Source organism: Quercus suber, unplaced genomic scaffold, assembly GCF_002906115.3.
Source record: "Quercus suber isolate HL8 unplaced genomic scaffold, Cork oak 2.0 scaffold_981, whole genome shotgun sequence".
Taxonomy (NCBI): domain Eukaryota; kingdom Viridiplantae; phylum Streptophyta; class Magnoliopsida; order Fagales; family Fagaceae; genus Quercus; species Quercus suber.
In genome coordinates this window covers 160072-178809 of record NW_027070396.1, presented here as the reverse complement: position 1 = coordinate 178809, position 18738 = coordinate 160072, and the positions used below count along the sequence as shown (strand labels likewise).

The following is an 18738-nucleotide window of genomic DNA, read 5'->3' as shown; positions in this document are numbered from 1 at the left end:
TACAACGCTGGAGCACAAACAGCAGTGTCAAATATAGTCATGGCTTCAGCTGTGCTTGTGACACTGCTGTTTCTCATGCCACTGTTTTATTACACTCCCAATGTCATCTTAGCAGCCATCATCATAACAGCAGTGATTGGCCTAATAGATTATCAGGCAGCGCTCAAATTGTGGAAAGTCGACAAACTTGATTTCATGGCTTGTTTCTGCTCCTTCTTCGGTGTTCTTTTCATTTCAGTGCCACTAGGTCTCGCCATTGCGGTAAGCTGAAGTTTCATTCTTTATTATTCGTTATTTATCAAAGTATTAGAAACAGCAAGAGCAAAATAGAATGAAGGAAAGAAAAGACTAGAGCTTTTCTTGTTCTCTTTTATGCACAAATGATTTCATCACATGGTGGATATATCTAACACCTTAATTGCAAATTTCAGGTTGCAGTTTCAGTTTTCAAGATTCTCTTGCATGTCACCAGGCCAAACACTCTAATCTTAGGAAATATCCGGGGCACTCAAATATACCAAAACCTCAGCCGGTATAGAGAAGCTTCAAGGATCCCCTCATTTCTCATTCTTGCTGTTGAGTCTCCCATCTACTTTGCAAACTCAACCTACTTGCAAGAAAGGTCAGTTCCATTATGTTATCTAAATTACAGCATAGCATTAGGCAACTGTAATGATACTTTTAAGCATCTCCTAGACTTATATATCTCTTACTGAGTAAAAATTCTTGGTGCAGGATATTAAGATGGGTTCGAGAGGAGGAAGAGTGGGTAAAAGAAAATAATGGGAGTTCACTGAAATGTGTAATTTTAGACATGACAGGTACTTTCAGTTATCCAACTTGATCACAAACTTGAAGTTGTGAGTATCATTAAACTTGCAAGTTGCAAGTGTTCTGGTACATTTTGGCTTACAATTTTATTATTTTCTCAGCTGTGACAGCAATAGACACAAGTGGCATTGACACACTATGTGAAATCAAAAAGACGTTGGAGAAAAGATCACTTAAGGTAAAAATAGTGATAATAGCAAGTTAAAAAATCTGTGATTAAGGAAAGCATATTGCTAACTTGCTCATTATCTGCTTGTTATGTAGCTTGTGTTGGCAAATCCTGTCGGAAGCGTAACAGAAAAGCTAGATCAATCAGAAATCACAGAGTCCTTTGGGCCACACGGTATCTATCTCTCTGTTGGAGAAGCTGTGGCTCACACTTCATCTTTGTGGAGAGCTCAGCCATGATTTACAAAATGAGCTTCTGCAGAACAATGGAAAGACATGAAGAGATGACTTAACACTCGAAGACCGTGGCAGTCTTGGAAGAGTTCTAAAGTCAGGACTCAAGAGAGGAATTTCTTTTGTTTTTCCTTATAGAAGAGTTTTTAAGGCTATGAGATTTTTCTCCTTTTTGTTTTTTCCCTTTTTTCAGTGGACAAGATGAATAAAGAGTTTTTATGCTCTTCTAAGAAGAGATTTTGAAGTTTAAATTAGTGCAGCTCACCAGGTTGAGGATCCTGGTAGTTAAATTTCATCCTAACCGCTGATTTTCATATATGTATTTTATTGTTTATTTTTAGAGAACGACATTTCTCATTAATGAAATTACAATCTTCTGGAAAAAAAAAATTCTTATATATATTGATAATTTGATACTTGGGGCAGGGGATTTAAACCATTGAATGTCTAATGGGAGGTCCAAATGGTTGAGCTCTTGACCCAACAAAAATTAATATTACTACAATTTGGAAGATCAATCCTATTTGGCAAACCAAATTGTTATTGTATCCTATAGTCCAAGATCTAGTGGATTTTAATTAGCTGAACCGATAAAATATTTTATTTTCAAATAAAGAATCTCAATTCAAATCTCATCTACAAAAAAGAAATCCATTGATGTTTTGGCATAAAGGCAAAGAAGAATCGTAGTATAATAGACGTCATAGGATTCAAATTCTCTCGTACCTAAAAAATAAAAGTGACTAATGCAAGTTCCATGAACAAATTTATTATATTGGCATGCTTAAGGATAGGCTTGAATTACATGTAGTGGCAATGATCATGTTCATATTGGATGGAAATTTTTCTATGAAGAGTCTAAGATCCATCCTTTCACAAAATTTGCACTGTGGTTTTATCTTCTTCAATTGTTCCTTCACCAAGCTAAATATTCTGGTCTAATGGATGATGCATTTTGCATATTCATGATTCTTAACAATAGCCAGAAGAAATTACTCAAAACAGTGATATATAATAATATTGCGGTCTAATGGATGAGGCATTAGACCTGATTGAAGTAATGAGCATATTTTTCATAAATTATATACAATATATAACCTCTAAAGATACATAATATGTAATAAAAATAAGTTAATGAACTCAAAATATAATATATTTGTCTATTAGCTAAAATGGACAGTCCAATTACACAAAATTTATTAATTCAAATTTTACACAAGTTATTTCATTTTTCTTAAATTATATAGTAAATTTGAAAAGTGTTATTAGTGAACAATATGATAATAATCTAGTCTTAAAAAAATTCAAACATATCATTTTATAGGATATTCTTGTCCTTCATAAAAATAATAATAACCATGATAGCTAAAATTAAATTCAATAAATGGTTCAATCAAGATATATCCAAAAGATAGAGACTAAAAGGCACATGAATAGTAAATTATCTTTGTTATCTTTGTTCATATCTTTTTTACATGTAAACAAAATACAGTATAATTCATGCAATATACAACACCTTAAGAAAGTGTTTGTAAAATAATAAATCAATGTTCATATCATTTCCTTCAAGATCAAGCTCTTAATTTTAATGATTCATACTTTTTTAGCAAAAACAGTTATTAGGCACGCTTTTTGCTTCTTGCAAAAGTAACAAGAAAGCGTGCTTAAGACATGCTTCATTAAGAAAGCTTTGCTTTGGCCAAGGACTTAGAACTTTATGGTTTTGAGTTTTGAGCTTTAAACACACCTAAATGTACTTTTAACAACACTGATTCAAGAAGTTTGCAATGCACAACCTCACCCTTCATATCATTCTAATAATCTGATTTTTTTAGGAGTAGAGTATCCCTTGAGATAAAAACCCATAGATATTAATTTGAAGACGTCCTACCTTAAAATATGACTTGGAATTGACAATATTCACTGCTATGCATTAAAATGAAGAAATCATATAATACTTGACATATCATAATACCTGTCAAGTAGAATAAGACCAACAACGATGCATCAATAAACCTAAAACTTGGTCAGTTTTTCCTTGCTTTTCTTTTTTCTTTTTTCTTTCTATTTTCTTCTTTAGCTCAGTCATCTTAAACATCTTATCCACACACTTTTGTTTCTTAGCTTGACAGTAGATAAAAAGGAGACAAGATAGATCCAAGGTGATACGATAAGAAACAAAAGCATGGATGACAAACATGGCCAAACTGTTAACACGATTAGGTGAAGCCTTCTAATCTGCTTTGCTCATAAGCAACAAATATCAAAGTATGCACCATTGAAAAGTTTTTTAGTTTGGGTTAAAGACATCATGAAAACAAGAGGGAAGCCATGTTGAACATGCATCAAGATAGAGAAGAAGACGCAAGTTCAAGCAGATGATCCATTAGACAGCTGAACAAAAGGAAAGGAATTATATATGCAACCAAAAAAATTCAAAATAAGGACTAAATTGAGTTCACTTAGGAAAGTAAAGTGGATTTCCAAAAAAAAAAAAAAAGGAAAGTAAAGTGGATTTCCAAGATGAGGTGAGAGCAATATGGTGTTTACTTTTGCATGCATTCAGATCTTGAGTTTGCAAGTATGTACGCATGTGGTGGATGGGTGTGTGCATGTGAGAGAGAGAGAGCACTAATGATAAGTTTATTAGATAAACCCTCTACTAAGCCTAAGCAAGAACCAAGAAACAAGCTACTCACTCAAGGTAAGACACCTAGGACAGTTCACTAGCCTCCTAGACCAAGCCCAATGTTGTCTAAGATGGATGTGTTCAAAACCAATAATTGGTCCAGCTTTAGATGTAATTTGTGAAGTAGGTGAGAAACATGCAGCTTATAAGAAATAAAGATCCAGCAATCTTGTGAACTAACCCTATAAAAACATTTAGGCACAATTTTTTTTTTTTTTTTTTTTTTGATAAGTAGTTTAGGCACATTTATCAAAAACTTAACTAATTTCATAGCTGTGATCTGGAAACTCATCCAACTGATCATCTTAAAGAATAAGAACAATATAACCTAAGCATATTACATTAAACCAGGAATGATATCAGACACACAATAATCATCAGATTTTCCAAAACTACCTAAAAATTATACATTAAACATTTCGTGATGCTATGCATACCTAGTCTCATATTTCTCATTCTTCCCATCATTTCAACGTCATCTCAAATTTCTTTGGTCATCTTCTGTCATAGCCATCAGCAAAGGAAAGAATCCAAAGGTAAAGGTTTTTTTTTTTTTTTCTCAGCACAGATTAAATTTGGTACTTCATGAGCTTCATCCAGGAGATCCTCCAAAGTACTGAAGAAACAACCATTACTGAAAATTTGTGCTTGCCTGTCCAGTTTCCCGTATCAGTCAAACATCTGCATGTAAATAGTCTCAAATTAATTCTGCTGATCCTACAGCAAGGGGAAAAAGGACATTCATCCAATTCTTATAGAAAACCGTAACTTAATCCAGTGAAGAATTCTATTTCAAGCCATGAGTTCTGCTACCCCAAGAAAAATTATAAAATAAAATGTAAACCAACCAAACTGAAAATGCAATCAAAATGTAACTTCTATTGTAGTTTGCAAAAACATGATAATGAAAAATAATGATGCCTCAACAGCCAATCCAACAATCATCATTCGGAGGAAAAACAAAAAACAAAAAATAAAAAAAAAGGTTTCATGATTTGACACTAAAGACTTAAGAGCAACAGAAAACAAAGATTCACATTACAGGACCCAAATATGTCCATCCAAATTGAATCTTATCTAAGGTGTCAAGTTTTTCAAACAGAATCAACTTCCCAAGGTGTTAAGTTTTCAAAGGGAAGTTAAAAAAACTCACCTAGTGAAATGGGCTACAATTTGCGCTCCTCTTCATTCTGGAGGTTTAGCTCTAAGAAGTTTGATAAGTTTTAATAAAGCTTGTTTGGAAAATGGTTATGGAGATTTGGGAATGAGCGACTGGCCTTGTGGAGGAGAGTGATAGGGGCAAAGTATGGTTGTGAAGGGAGAGGTTGGTGCTCTCTTCCCGTTACTGGCTCTCATGGAGTGAGTTTGTGGAAGTCTATTAGCTGTGGTTGGCCATCTTTTGTTCGTCACATCCAATTTGAGGTTGGGGCCGGTTTTACTATTAGGTTTTGGCAGGACATTTGGTGTGGGGACACTTCTTTTTGTGTGTGCTATCCGAGACTTTTTCTTTAAGTTGAAATGAGGAGGCCTATGAGCTGATTAGATGAAGTTCCCAAATGGTGTTCTTTTTTGGGATCTAAATCTTAGAAGATACGGTGAAGATTGGGAATTGGAATCCTTTTACAGTTTAATGACTAGAATTTATGGAGCTTCTTTGAGAGGAGGTGGGGACGATAAGATGTGTTGGAAACTTGCTATGGGAAGAGGTTTTGCTGTTCATTCTTATTACCAGGTTCTGACAAAAAGTTTCGTTCAGTCTTTCCCTTCGAAGACTGTTTGGAAGTCTAAGGTCCCTTCTAGAGTTGCTTTTTTTGTTTGGACTGCAGCTTTGGGGAATATTTTTACTATCGATAAAATCTTAGGAAACGGAAGATTTTGATTTTGGATTGGTGTTGTATGTGTAAAAGAAATGGGGAATCAGTAGACCACTACCTTATCCATTGCCCTATTGCTTTTGATTTATGGTCTATGGTGTTTACTTTGTTTCGCATTCACTAGGTTATGCCAAAAACAGTAGTGGAGCTGTTGGCTTGTTGGCAAGGAAAGTTTGGGAGTCATTGAAATGTTGCTATTTGAATGTTTGTGCCCCATTGTTTGATGTGGTGCATTTGGCGAGAGAGGAATAACCGGCATTTTGAGGATTTAGAGAGATCAGTTTCAAATCTTAAACTCTTCTTCCTTAAGACTCTTCTGGATTGGGTTGCAGTGTTAGGCTTTCATTCTTTTTCTTCGGTCCATGGTTTCGTGGACTTTTGTACTTAATGCACTTGATTTGTTTTTGTCCTTGATGTATACTTCCTGTATACTCAAGTGACACCCTACTTCTTTTTAACATATTTTTATTACTTATCAAAAAAAAAGTTTTCAAATTAACAATGAAATCTATCTATAATGCAACAAACCTGTTTTATTTCAAAGAAAGTGGATTTGAAATAATGAACCTGTTTATTTAAGTGTGTAAGGGACCATCTAGAATAATTAGGTACATAAACCACATGAGTGGATTCATCTTTTTTTTGCACCCTTTCAAAAGTGAACCATCAGCATCCCCATTAAAAACCACAAAACAACTTCATTTTCCAGGAATCTTATTCATTCATGAGAACTAATTGAAAACTGCTACTTACAACTAATTTGGTTAAATGAAAGTCTGTCTTAAGTTAATTACAGGGGCTTACTCCCAAAATGGTTGATTAATCTGTTTAAGGAATATATATGAGTTTCCAAATTTTTTTTTTTTTTTAAGTGTATTTGAGAATACAAAATATACATTTTTAGAGGCTTCCAAGGTACAATGGGTTGATATAAGTCCTATGCATAACACAGGGATGGACTAATGTCTAATGGGAGGTAAATAACCAAAGATTAATTTGCACACAACTCACTCATGGATTCAATCAGATAGAAAAGGTCAAAATTTCTTCATATCATTAAGTAGATAAATAAACAAATATCAACCAGCAACTTCTTCAGTGCACATGAAGGGATTTAAAAGAATATCACACTATCAAACCATATTATACCATATCAAAATCAATAATGAAAATGCAAAGCAAGTGAACCATTACACATTCAACAAGTGCTGGAAAGAAATATAACAATGCACCACAACAATAAATAAATAATAACAATTTGATGGCTGCTTGCTTGAGATCATGAATACAAGCTATGCTCAACCCACAAGCGGTCAATAATTGAAAATCTCCATAAAAAGAGAAGGTTGACCGAAAGGGTTGAGCATCAAGAGAACAGGGGGAGATGTGGAAGTTTAATGTTCCATTCCGTCTAACAAGCAATGGTGCCAGTGCTCCTGGATTATGGATTTTTTTCCCTTTAATTGGTAATTACACACACACCTAGTGGGTCTTGAACGAACGACCTTACTCTTCACCTTGCTCTTATAAGGAGAGGAGGTGTCATTTGAGCTAGAGCTCACTGCAAATGTCTTGGATTATGTCATGATAAATAAAATCAATATAAAGCATTGCTTTCATCATTTTCCAACCCAAAACAAAAAAAAAAAAAAAAATTCAAAGTGCAAATGCAAACATTTAAGCATAAATGCTATCATAATCCACACTGTAACGTGCAATCCCCAACAGAGTTATAAAACAGCATGACGTATAACATTGCAAAATATGAAGTTGAATAACAGACCAGAGATTCATCCTCACTAAAAATTAGACAGGCGGCACTGTTTGAAAGGGAACTTTTTCTTTTGGGAGGATAACTATTGTTTGATAGTGAACTATGAAACAGGTACAGATTTAACATAAAACTCTTTCAGCAATAAAACATATAGGGGTGAAGAAAATTTATCTTGATAAGAACATGCGGAAGAAAATTTCTTACTTGAACGGAGTCGTGTAATGGGAATCTCTTGCAGATCACGATTTTTGCACAGATATTCACCTAGCAAAGTCATCACTGCAACTCCAGTGCCATTCAGAACCCACCATGTTGTTGAAGAAGGCCAACCTCCATATATGATGCATATAAAGAGATGGATGATGTACACTGTGGCTGAAAAGTCTAAGCACTTTTTGTACCTCTCAATCAAATGAAGCATAATGCCAGCTCTGTATAAACAAGAAACATTTGCTCATTAACAAGAGAAGCCACTTCAATTGAACCCCCCACCCCCCCAAAAAAAAAAAAAAAGGTAATACATATCTAGAAACCATTATTAGGAATAGCCTTTAGACTTACCATTCATCTGAATGGTTACATTTTACAATGGTTCCATTATCTAATTCAAGTTAAAATGATCTCAAGTAATAAACTGCATAAAAGACATGTTGTGGAAACACCAGCATAAATAGAGTTTAAAAGTATGGGGCATCTTCACAAAGCAGAAAAACAAGTCTAACAAACACATAAATACCACCTGTAAAAGCATGCAACAACAGTCAACAGATAGAAAGTGACCTAGACCATACATTCTCTATGTTGGCAATACAAATATAGTCTTCATTTATCCTCATGAATAACCCATTTTTATTAACAACAAGCAACTAGAAACCAGCTAATAGTATGCCCACCAAATTTTGGAGACATTATGAGATCAAAGTGAAAATCAGTACAGCTTCTAGCACTGATATGAAAGAAGGGGGGGAGGGGGACATCTTTGTTCAAATAGACTAAAAATGGCCAACATCTTTTGGCCAAGAACAGAAGTAGCCACCATCTTTTCTGAGAAGGGTAGCACAAGCCACATCAACCAAAAGGGAAAATCATTAGGATGTCTTGAACTACACATATAAAGACGAAGAAAAGTTACCCATGCTCAAATCTTAGAGTGACTCCATTAAGGAGAGCCCTAGATTAGCTTCAAGTTTGAGGATGTCCAATATTAAACAAGACAAGCCCAAATTGGCAACAAGAATACAAATGATCACATTGCCATCTTGTGTTAATAATACACAAAAGGAACGTTAATGACCCAACTTAAAAAGTATGTAATCAATAGTTAAACAGTTGAACTCAAAAGAATGAAGCACAAACGTTAAAGGTCAAAATCAAAGGTTTGAGGGCAAGAAAAACTAATTGTTAAAATGAGATATGAAAAGGAGGAATGGTAAAAACAGCTGACTATGAAAACCCATAGTCACCATACTTGGCATCTCATATGTATCTTATAAAAATTAAGAGGATATTGCCCAAAGACTTCAAAAGTGCAATGTATAAAATTATATATTTGTCATTGGTATACGTGCAATAGATGAATGCTTAACAATAGACTTTACATGACAACCACAAACAACCCTATAACCAACCTTTTGCACACTAAAGTAATTGAAAGAAAACAACAACCTTAATCCCAAATTTCTGGGTCAGCTATGTATCCTCAACAAATTAATTAGGGTCAGCCACTTGTATTCTTTCTTCAATTCTATTCTATTTGAAGTCTTTTTTTTTTTTTTTTTTGGGATAAGTTATTCTATCTAAAGTCATATTCTCTGTTAAAGTAATTGAAAGACGTATTTCTAAAATAAATACACCTACGTGAGGACGTTTAACTGGGAGGTTACTGGATACAAGACAAATCAGAAACCAAAAGCAAATCTTCTCAAAAAAAAAAAAGAAACCAAAAACAAAAAATAAATACTTAGGAAAATACGAGAAGGACAACTTGGTGCTTAATTAAGAGGAATAACCAAAGTGGAATCATATACTTCATCACAATTAATAAAGGTTTAGTAACAACATCATCGTATCTGTATCATACCATGAATTAAAACTCACACAAACTTGAGTTGGACAGTAAAAGGCAGGAGATAGATCATAGAACTCTACAAATATTTCTAATTTCTCATAACTCAGAAATGTAGTGCTGAATACAAATATGAAATTAGTTTCACATTTAAGCCACATACATCAAAACCAAACAATCTAAGAAATGAAATTACAAATAAATAAATAAAAAGTGAAATGGAATTCTCACCCTGCAAGAGAGCTCAACAAAAACGAAGCAATGACACACCAACCAGTCACGGTAGAGGTAGTGACAGTAGCATAATCAAAGAAATACACAAGGCTCATCCGAGACACTCGAGTCCCGACTAGAAATGTCAAGAATACTCCTAGAGAGAGATAGTATAAGCATTGAAGGCAAAGAATTTGGGCAACAATAAGCCAAGGGTCCCATGCCGGTGTACCATAGAACATGACTACAATAACCTCTTCTCAGACACCCAAAACCACCCTCCAAAGTCACAAAATTTTGCTTCTTTTAACCCAATTCCTTGAAACCCAATTCTCAAAAACTCAAAATAATCAACGACATACACTTTAAACTCATAATTCTGAACTCCAAACTACTTTTCAAAGAAAACCCAGTTCTTCAATAACAAAATTCGACACCCAAATCAATCTAATTCCAATAAAGTTGTCAATCTTCCTCCTATATTCAAACCCATGTGTCTTATGGATTCGGATCTGAAACTAGCCTATATAAATCTGAAAACTTTTGCCCAGAAAAAAATATATAATACCAGTTGCTGAAGCAAATCCTAGTTTTTCTTACAGATTGTAATGAAAATCAGATTTGAATTACAATCCAATTCCTTAAGACTAAACAAAGAAGAAGAAGTAAAAAGCTGACCGTTTGAGATGCGTTGAGAGAGTGAGAGAGAACAAAGAATAGAGCTTTTTGGAGTTTGGAGTGAGAGAGAGAAAGAGTTGTTTTCTTTCTCGTGATGAGTTTCGTTTGTTGTTGGAAAACCATGCGTAGAGCTACAAATTACAGAAGCCCGTACGCAAACACACGAGCACAAGAAAAAAAGAAAGGAAAAAATATAAAAAAATAAAAATTTCCTATATATATTTTGGAGGTCTCTTTTTATTATTTTAGATAAAGTACAGTTTAAAATTTTAAATCACATTCAAAAACAAATCACATTTAAATCTTATCTTATCTTTTAAATTTGAAATTTTTAAATTTAACTTGGAGATTGATCTTAAAAAAAAAATTAACCCTCTAAAAAAAATTTAACAATTTAAGAAATGCTAGGGACACACACATTTCCGCATCCAAATCCACACAATGCTTATATGTCAACTTTTGATTGGATTTCAACGCTTTCACATAGTCCACTACATGTACTTGAAAATGATAAAATTCAATCAAAAGTTGACATATAAGCAAAGTGTGAATTTAAGGGTAAGAATGAGTAAGTCCTTAAGGGTCCGTTTGGTTTACGTAAAATAATTTTCGAAAAATAACCTATTTTTCGGAAATGTTATTTTTGGGAAAGGAAAATATTTTAAAGTGTTTGGTTTTATTATAAAAATTGTTGTAGAAAATATTTTCATGTGTTTGGTTCTATTTTGAAAATGCTATTTTCCTACAATTTTTCACATTTTCTCAGCATCCAAACAAATTTTATTACAAAAAATTTCAAAATTGCAGCCAATTCAACAACATATTCCAGCAGCAAATTCCGGCAATCAAAAGTCATAACCACCAAAACATCACCACCACACCACCACCACAACAACAACAACAACAATCAAACTTTAGAAAAAAAAAACTGAGAGATCGAGGAAGAAAGAGCGATGGGTCTGGGTCGACGACGAGATTGAGGTTCGTGGGTTGCTCTGGGTCGAAGGCAATGGGTTGCTCTGGGTCCGTCAGTTCATGGGTCGAAGGTCGCCAGCAGTTGCTCGTGCGGTTGCTCTGGGCTTGGTCTCTCTCGCCGGCGATTCGTGGGGCTTGGTCACTGGTCTGGGTCTCTCTCTCTCTCTCTCTCTCTCTCTCTCTCTCTCTTCGTGCTCTCTCTCTCTCTGTTTTCCGGAAAATGGCATTTGAAGTAAAAATAAAAAGGGAAAAGAATTTCACCTTTGACTTACGGTCAACTAAAATGAATTTCCGGAAATGCTATTTTTCATGCGCAACCAAACATCCGCATTTACAGAAAAGCATTTCCGGAAGTAGTTTTCACCCAAAACAAATGCAGCCTAATATTTCTCTAAAAGTTTAAAGTTCAATTTCAAACTAAACCAAATTATAGGTTTAATTTGCAACAATTCCACTTTTAATATATATATATATATATAACAATATGAAACTTTAGAATCTAATTGAAAACTTTTGAAGTACAAAATATTAAATTTAAAATGTAATTTACCTTTTCCCTTTTTTATACCAACCTTTTCACATGCCAAAGGTGTCTTATGTAACTAGTATTTGAGATATTCCTTGGGTGTTTTGCCTTCTAGAGGAGATTCTTAGGTCCCCTTTCCACGTGTAATCTCTCATTTGTTATTGAATATACTTACTCAATTAGCATTTAGCCATATACGTGTGTGTGAGAAAGAGGTCCATTTTTGTTCATATATTGAGAGAAATATTATTGAGCAAAAAATATTGAGAGAAATATTACATGCATCTATATATAGGAAAACACTTTTTTTTATTAGCACATCTTTTCGAGGAAAAAAAAATCATGTTTTAAAGTTTTAAGGGTAAATGACATATTTAGCCCCTATCTTTTAAGCTATTTATCAATTTGGTCTCTAACCTTTAAAATGTGTCAATTTGGTCCTTAACATTTTGATATTGTATTAAAATAGTCATTACCGTTAAGTGTTGAATGAAAAATATTTAGATGGCTAACAATGATATTAAAATATTAATCTAAGTTGCCACATGGCCTTAATTTAAAAAAACAAAAATTCAGCAAAGTTGAATTCGTTTGAGCTAATCAAATATATTAATTAGCAAAACTGGTAGAAGTGAAAAATCAAATTGAACAATAACAAAACACGACATAACCTAACCGAAGTCCCTACCCTAGGAACCTTGAGGAGAAGAAGAGAAAGAGAAAGGACATGAGGGAGAGAGATCAAACTGTGTAGGACATAGGGATCATCGGAGTTCCTCGGATCTGGAGGTTCTAGATTTTTCTCAAAGGGTGATGTGGCGAGAAACCGTCGCTGTCTCGTCGGGTACCTTCGCAACAAGAGTTCTTCAAAACAAATGTGTGGCGATGCAATAATGGACAAGCTATTGCTTTGAAGAACTTGATGATGCCGAAAATATCAACAGTGAGTTGCACAATGCTCATACCCTCGAAATGACACCTACACAAAGAAAAGAGAAGACCTAACACAGAGCACCGGTGTGGTGCCGGCCAAATACCCTCCGAAGGTCAAGTTAGAACTTCTTTCAACTCTAGAGTGCTAGAGAAGGGTTAATTATGCGTACCTCGATTTGTGAGGGTATTGGGGCTTTTATAGTAGTTGAGGATTGACCTTTTTTCCTTGGAGTAGAAGTCTTTTCCTTATAGGAATTCTCATGAGCGTGGATCGCGGAATCCTTTCCTTATAGGACTCTAACACTGAGCGTGGGATACAAGTAATTTCCTTATCAATCATGCGTGGTGGCTAAGTCAAAGTTTTACTTCTAACCGTCGGCCTTAGGGTCGTCAGCTTGCCTTATCCCCTTCAGCCATGTCGTCGTCAGTTCCCTGCTACGCTCTATGGACTGCCCAAAAGCTCCGAATCACTGTCCATCAGCCTTGGATCCTTCAGCTTTTCCAGTTGTCCAATGCCGTCAGCTTAGACTGTAGGATATTTCGTAAATGAAAAGCTGACGGGTTAATCATAGTTTATTTTTACGTATCAGTTGCCCCCTACTCCATATCTCTGTCAGTTCAAGCTGACGGGCTATGGAGTTACTTTTTGTTGTTGTCCTTCATTTTAGCCAGGAGAGAGAAAATGATACGGTTGGAATTAAATGCTTTGGATACGTGGCGAATTTCGGTTGGCTCCGCTTCTGGACGAGGGCATCGCTTCGTCTTCCGTGCGTTTCCCTTATATATATGTGGCCCACCTCTCCCATTTTTCCTATTTCGCTTTTACTAATTCCTGGAAAGCAAATCCGTCGCCATCCTCCGTCAGCATTGCCATCATTTCTATCGTCACTTCTTCAACCGTCACTTTTGAAAAACTTGTAACTTTCTTTTCTTTCCTTGCACATACTTCATTTCAATTAATTTCTTTAAAGTGAGGTCGTCATCCTAGGTGCTTAGATTACACCCGTCACTTGTAGGTAGTCAGATGTCGAATGACGCGTCGAGTGACCGGTCGTCGGTCGGTAATGGAGCGGGCTACGACAAGGTATTTGGTTCAGGTAGTGAGTCCGGGAGTTTTTCCTAGTCGTCAGAGAGGGAGACGTCAGCCCAAACTCCCGTCGATGAGGTAGGAGGTCAGAGAAACGGCGGCCAGGAGGAGGAAGTAGGTGAGAAGAGTGAAGTTGGAGTAGGGGAGAGAAATAGTGATAGGGATGAGGGTGACGAGGAGTCTTGTGAAGGGACTTCTGGAAGTCCTGGAGGTAATCGTCCCTTCATCCTTCCCAAGGAGTGGGCTGTGAATAAGTTCCTCCCAAAGATAACACTCAAAATTTTTAAAGAGTTACGCACCCATTTTCAAATCCCTGACTATATTCCTATCCGTCTGCCTGAGGATGATGAAAAATGTTATACGGGAAGAACTGCAGATGTTGGCACGTACGATGTCATGTTTGCTGCGGGGTTAAGACTGCCTCTGACGGCTTTACACCGTCAGTTGGCTGATTTCCTTGGTTTATCTGTCAGTCAGATTGCTCCAAACTCGTGGAGAATCTTTATTGGTACTGAGATACTGTGGGGTCGTCTAAGTGGAGGCCACCGTCAGCTTTCCTTGGATGAATTTTTTTATTGCTACAGACCCCGGCACCTTTCTTCTTCAAAGGGGATGTATCACTTCGCCGTCAGGGAGAAGGAGTTGAGGCTGGTGTCTGAGATGTCAGATTCTAATAGAGCCTGGAAGAGTAGGTTCTTTTTTGTCAAAGGGACGGATTGGGTGTGCCGTCAAGAAGAGTGGGAGACGATACCTCTTGGTTATTTTGATAATACTTGGGCGTTTGCTAGGGAGTCAGGTTTTAACCGTCAGCTTTTGTCCTCGTCAGTTTTCTGCGTATCACAATCTATTTTTGAATGGTTTTAACGTCGGCAATTTGTTTGTTCTTTTTCAGCCTTCACTCGCCCACTAATAACCGACGAGCAGGAAGATTTCATCCATCGGGTTTTGGAGATTCCTATAGAAGAGCGATCGTGTCGGGACTTAATTACCCTCGACACTCTTCACGCGTACTGCGGAGGTCCCGAACCGACGCCTAAAGCTCGCAGATTAGAAGAATTTTCCCGTCACCGTGAGTTTCTTGATCTCCTTGTCTCGTCATTTTTGTACTTTTAGTCGTCAATTTCCCTTATGCATTTCTTTTGCAGAAATGGACACAGCTAAGCAACGGATTAGGCTACCGCTGCCCGTCAAAAGGAGGAAAAGAAGGCAAAAGGGGAGGTGACGTCTACGTCTGCCCCCCAGACCGTCACTAAGGGTTCTCTGAAAAGGAAACCTGACGGGAATGTCAATCGTCCCTTGAAAAAGACAGCCGTCACTCCTGGGAGTGAGCTCCCCGAGAAGTCGACCCCCAAGTCAGGCCATGGAGCAGGGAAGGGTGTTATGACTTCTTTTGGTCTCGTCCTGAAGGGGCCCCGTAGCCTGCTGACGCACGAGGATTTTGCCGTCGAAACCATTGAAGCACTTATAAGACCGACGGATATAGATCCTTGTGCTCAGCCGGGGACGAAAGAACTGGGGTCATCCGCTTTGTTTGATCTCTCACGGGTAAGCCGTCAGCCTTTAACTGATCCTTGCTTAATTTTTCTTGTTTAATGACTGACGGTTGTATTCTTTTGTAGGCCTTGGTTCACGTAAAGGCGCTTCAAGACCAGTGCTTCGCCAAGGAGGGGGTCGTCACTCGTGTTAGCAAACATAATGCTAACATGCGAGACCAGCAGGCTCAGTATAAGAAGGCAGTACGTGTACTTAATGTTGAGCTGAAAGAGGTAAGGGAGAAGCTGGAAGAGGCGAGTCGTCAGAAAGGCGAGCTAGAGAGAGAGCTGACGACTCTTCGTGGTCAGTTGGAGACGGCAGGGGCTGACGCTGTTGAGAAATTCAAAGCGTTAGACTCTTTCATTGATTCCTGTGGTGGCTACTATGGCACGGGATTTGATGATTGCCTCAAACAAGTTACGTCAGCCTTCCCTGAACTGGACCTATCTGGGATTACCCTGGACAACGCCCAACCGATGACGCCTGCTACTGACGTCATTACTGCTGGTGGTGACGACCAGGAGGATTCTCCACATGCAGATAGTGGAGTTGTTTTAGCCCAACCTGCCGCGAATCCTCCCGTCCACCCTTCACCAGAGATCCTTATATTGGAAGACCCTTCAACTCCCAAGAAGTAGAAAGGCTCTAAGTGACGTTCCTTGTAGTTTTTTCTTTTTGTAGTTGTATTTTGTTTTGGATAATGTTTTTTAAGTGCCCCCTTTGTCTTTGAGGTTTCAATTTGAACACTGATTGACTTTTGTTTAACACCCGTTGCTTTTTATGTATGTACGTCGGGCTATTTGCTCGAGTTTTCTTTTCTAAATTTACTTTCTTTTCTGCTGGATGAGGTCGTCAGCCTTTAAATTACTGTTTTAATAAGGCTGTCACTCTTCTGCTAGGAATTTTTTGGTTATTCCTTTATTTTTGAAGTTGTTTAATGTTGGGCTCGCTCAGTTATTGGTCATGATCCCACAGAGTAGAGTTGTGATGCCCGTTTAATGTAGCCATCAGTTTTATTCAAACCGTCAGCTTTTCTGTTGATCGTTGATTTCTTTGGCTCTTATTGGACCGTCAGCTTATTTCGCTCATCTTGTGTACGGCAGATCGTCGGTTTTTTATTGTAACCGTCAACTTGAGAGCTGAGTTTATTGTAGACTTAACCACTTCTTCAGTCTTTTATTTAGACCGTCAGCTTGAGAGCTAAGTTTATTGTGGACAACCACTTCTTCAATCTTTTATTTAGATCGTCAGCTTAAGAGCTGAATTTATTGTGGACTTAACCACTTCTTCAGTCTTTTACTTAGATCGACAGCTTGAGAGCTGAGTTTATTGTGGACTTAACCACTTCTTTAGTCTTTTATTTAGACTGTCAGCTTGAGAGCTGAGTTTATTGTGGACTTAACCACTTCTTCAGTTTTTTATTTAGACCGTCAGCTTAAAAAGCTGAGTTTATTGGCTTTGCCACTTCTTTTAGGTTTTAAGGTCGTTCGCATTTTGTGAATTTGAACTTGTAAGTAGATACTTCAGTAATTCTGAATAAACTCCTTCTTATTGTCATGCATCAATATAAAAAGTAGTTCGAAAACAAAATCTGCCCATTTGGGCTTATTGTAGCAAAAACATAAGTAGAAGAAACTGCCCTTTGGGCTTATTGTAGTAAATACTTAAGTAGAAAAAAAAAACTGCCCTTTGGGCTTATTGTAGCAAATACTTAAAAAAGTAATTGATAAGTCTGAGTGCATGCAAAAAGGGTGGTGTTGTTCTTCGCGTCGTCGCCCCTACTGGTAGTACTTTCACAAGTGTTCAGCATTCCATGGATGCAGTAACTTCCGTCCCTCTAGTGCCTCCAGATGGTAGGTGCCCTTCCTTTGCCATGCCGTAACTCGGTAGGGTCCTCCCAATTTGGGCCGAGCTTTCCCTGGGTGGGGTCCCTTGCTGCGCCCATAACCTTTCTTAGAATGAGGTCTCCAACCTGGAAGTCTCTGTGTCTGACTCAGGAGTTGTAGTGCTTGGCCATGTGGTCATGGTACCGTGCAAGCCTTTGTTTAGCTGCCATCCTGACTTCGTCCACCAGATCGAGTTGTAGACGTATGGCCTCGTCATTCCTCTTTTCGTCATGGTTGTGCACCCTGTAGCTTGTGAGGCCGACTTCGGCTGGGATGACTGCTTCGTTCCCGTATGTTAGTCGGAATGGTGTCTCTCCTGTTGGTGTCCTTGCTGTTGTCCTGTAGGCCCATAGTATGCTCGGCAACTCTTTAGCCCATATGCCCTTTGCCCCCTCGAGCCGAGTCTTGATAATCTTTAGCAAGGATCGGTTTGTGACTTCGACCTATCCATTGGCTTAGGGGTGGGCGGGGGAGGAGTAGTGGTTCCGTATCCCCAATTGCGAGCAGAAGTCCCTGAAGGAGTCGTTGTCGAATTGCTTCCCGTTGTCCGAGACTAAGACTCTAAGAATGCCAAACTCGCATATGATACATCGCCAAACGAAGCTCCATACGTTTTTTTCCTGTAATGGTGGCCAAGGCTTCAGCTTCCACCCACTTCGTAAAGTAGTCAATGCCAACAATTAGAAACTTCAACTGTCGTATTGCCGTAGGGAACGGCCCCATGATGTCCAACTCCCATTGAGCGAACAGCCATGGTGCCGTCATCGGGGTGAGTTCTTCGGGTGGTTGTCTGATGACATTGCTGAACCTTTGGCATTTGTCGCAGGTCTTCACATAAGCCTCGGCATCCTTCTGCATGGTTGGCCAAAAGTACTCGGTTCGTACTAGCTTGTGTACTAGTGATCTTGATCCAAAGTGGTTTCCGCAGATTCCCTTGTGCACTTTTCTCATGACGTAATCTGCTTCTTCAGGACCTAGGAATCGTAGGTAGGGGCGGAAGAAACCTCTCTTATACAAGACATCTCTTATCAGAACGAACTTCGCTGCTTGGACCTTCAGTTTTCATGCAGCTTCCTTCTCATTTGGCAATATGCCGTTCTTCAAGAAAGAAGTTAACGACATGGTCCAATCGCTTTGGGGACCGAGCTCCTGTACGTCGACAGAATTTATAAGTGGAGAGAGCTGTGTGAAGGAAAGTATATTACTAATGGTGGCCATGTGTTCAGCTGAAGCGGCTTTGGCTAGGCGGTCGGCTTGTTCGTTTTCTCCCCG

At 37.8% G+C, this 18738-nt stretch overlaps 2 protein-coding genes across 2 annotated transcripts; one reads left to right on the top strand and one right to left on the bottom strand.

The window, feature by feature from the left end:
• Positions 1-6: 6 nt before the first annotated feature.
• LOC136065456 (probable sulfate transporter 3.4) lies at positions 7-1631 on the top strand. The gene is made up of 5 exons (XM_065768653.1): positions 7-261; positions 432-622; positions 736-821; positions 933-1009; positions 1096-1631. Exons 1-5 carry the CDS (start codon positions 40-42, stop codon positions 1237-1239), a joined length of 720 nt encoding a protein of 239 aa, XP_065624725.1. The 5' UTR covers positions 7-39; the 3' UTR covers positions 1240-1631.
• A 2536-nt stretch (positions 1632-4167) lies between these two features.
• LOC112039763 (uncharacterized) lies at positions 4168-10705 on the bottom strand. The gene is made up of 3 exons (XM_024072668.2): positions 9867-10705; positions 7775-8001; positions 4168-4603 (listed from the first exon to the last, which is right to left on the bottom strand). Exons 1-3 carry the CDS (start codon positions 10088-10090, stop codon positions 4596-4598), a joined length of 459 nt encoding a protein of 152 aa, XP_023928436.1. The 5' UTR covers positions 10091-10705; the 3' UTR covers positions 4168-4595.
• Positions 10706-18738: the final 8033 nt, after the last annotated feature.

What these genes read in the sequence shown, in the direction of transcription:
- LOC112039763 (XM_024072668.2), bottom strand. Translation starts at nt 10,090, where the DNA reads ATGTTCTATGGTACACCGGCATGGGACCCTTGGCTTATTGTTGCCCAA. An exon ending in TTGTTGAGCTCTCTTGCAGG is followed by an intron (nt 8,002 to 9,866) that starts GTGAGAATTCCA and finishes TTGTTTATACAG; the next exon opens with AGCTGGCATTATGCTTCATT.
- LOC136065456 (XM_065768653.1), top strand. Translation starts at nt 40, where the DNA reads ATGGCTTCAGCTGTGCTTGTGACACTGCTGTTTCTCATGCCACTGTTT. An exon ending in TGTAATTTTAGACATGACAG is followed by an intron (nt 822 to 932) that starts GTACTTTCAGTT and finishes TTATTTTCTCAG; the next exon opens with CTGTGACAGCAATAGACACA. An exon ending in TGGAGAAAAGATCACTTAAG is followed by an intron (nt 1,010 to 1,095) that starts GTAAAAATAGTG and finishes CTTGTTATGTAG; the next exon opens with CTTGTGTTGGCAAATCCTGT.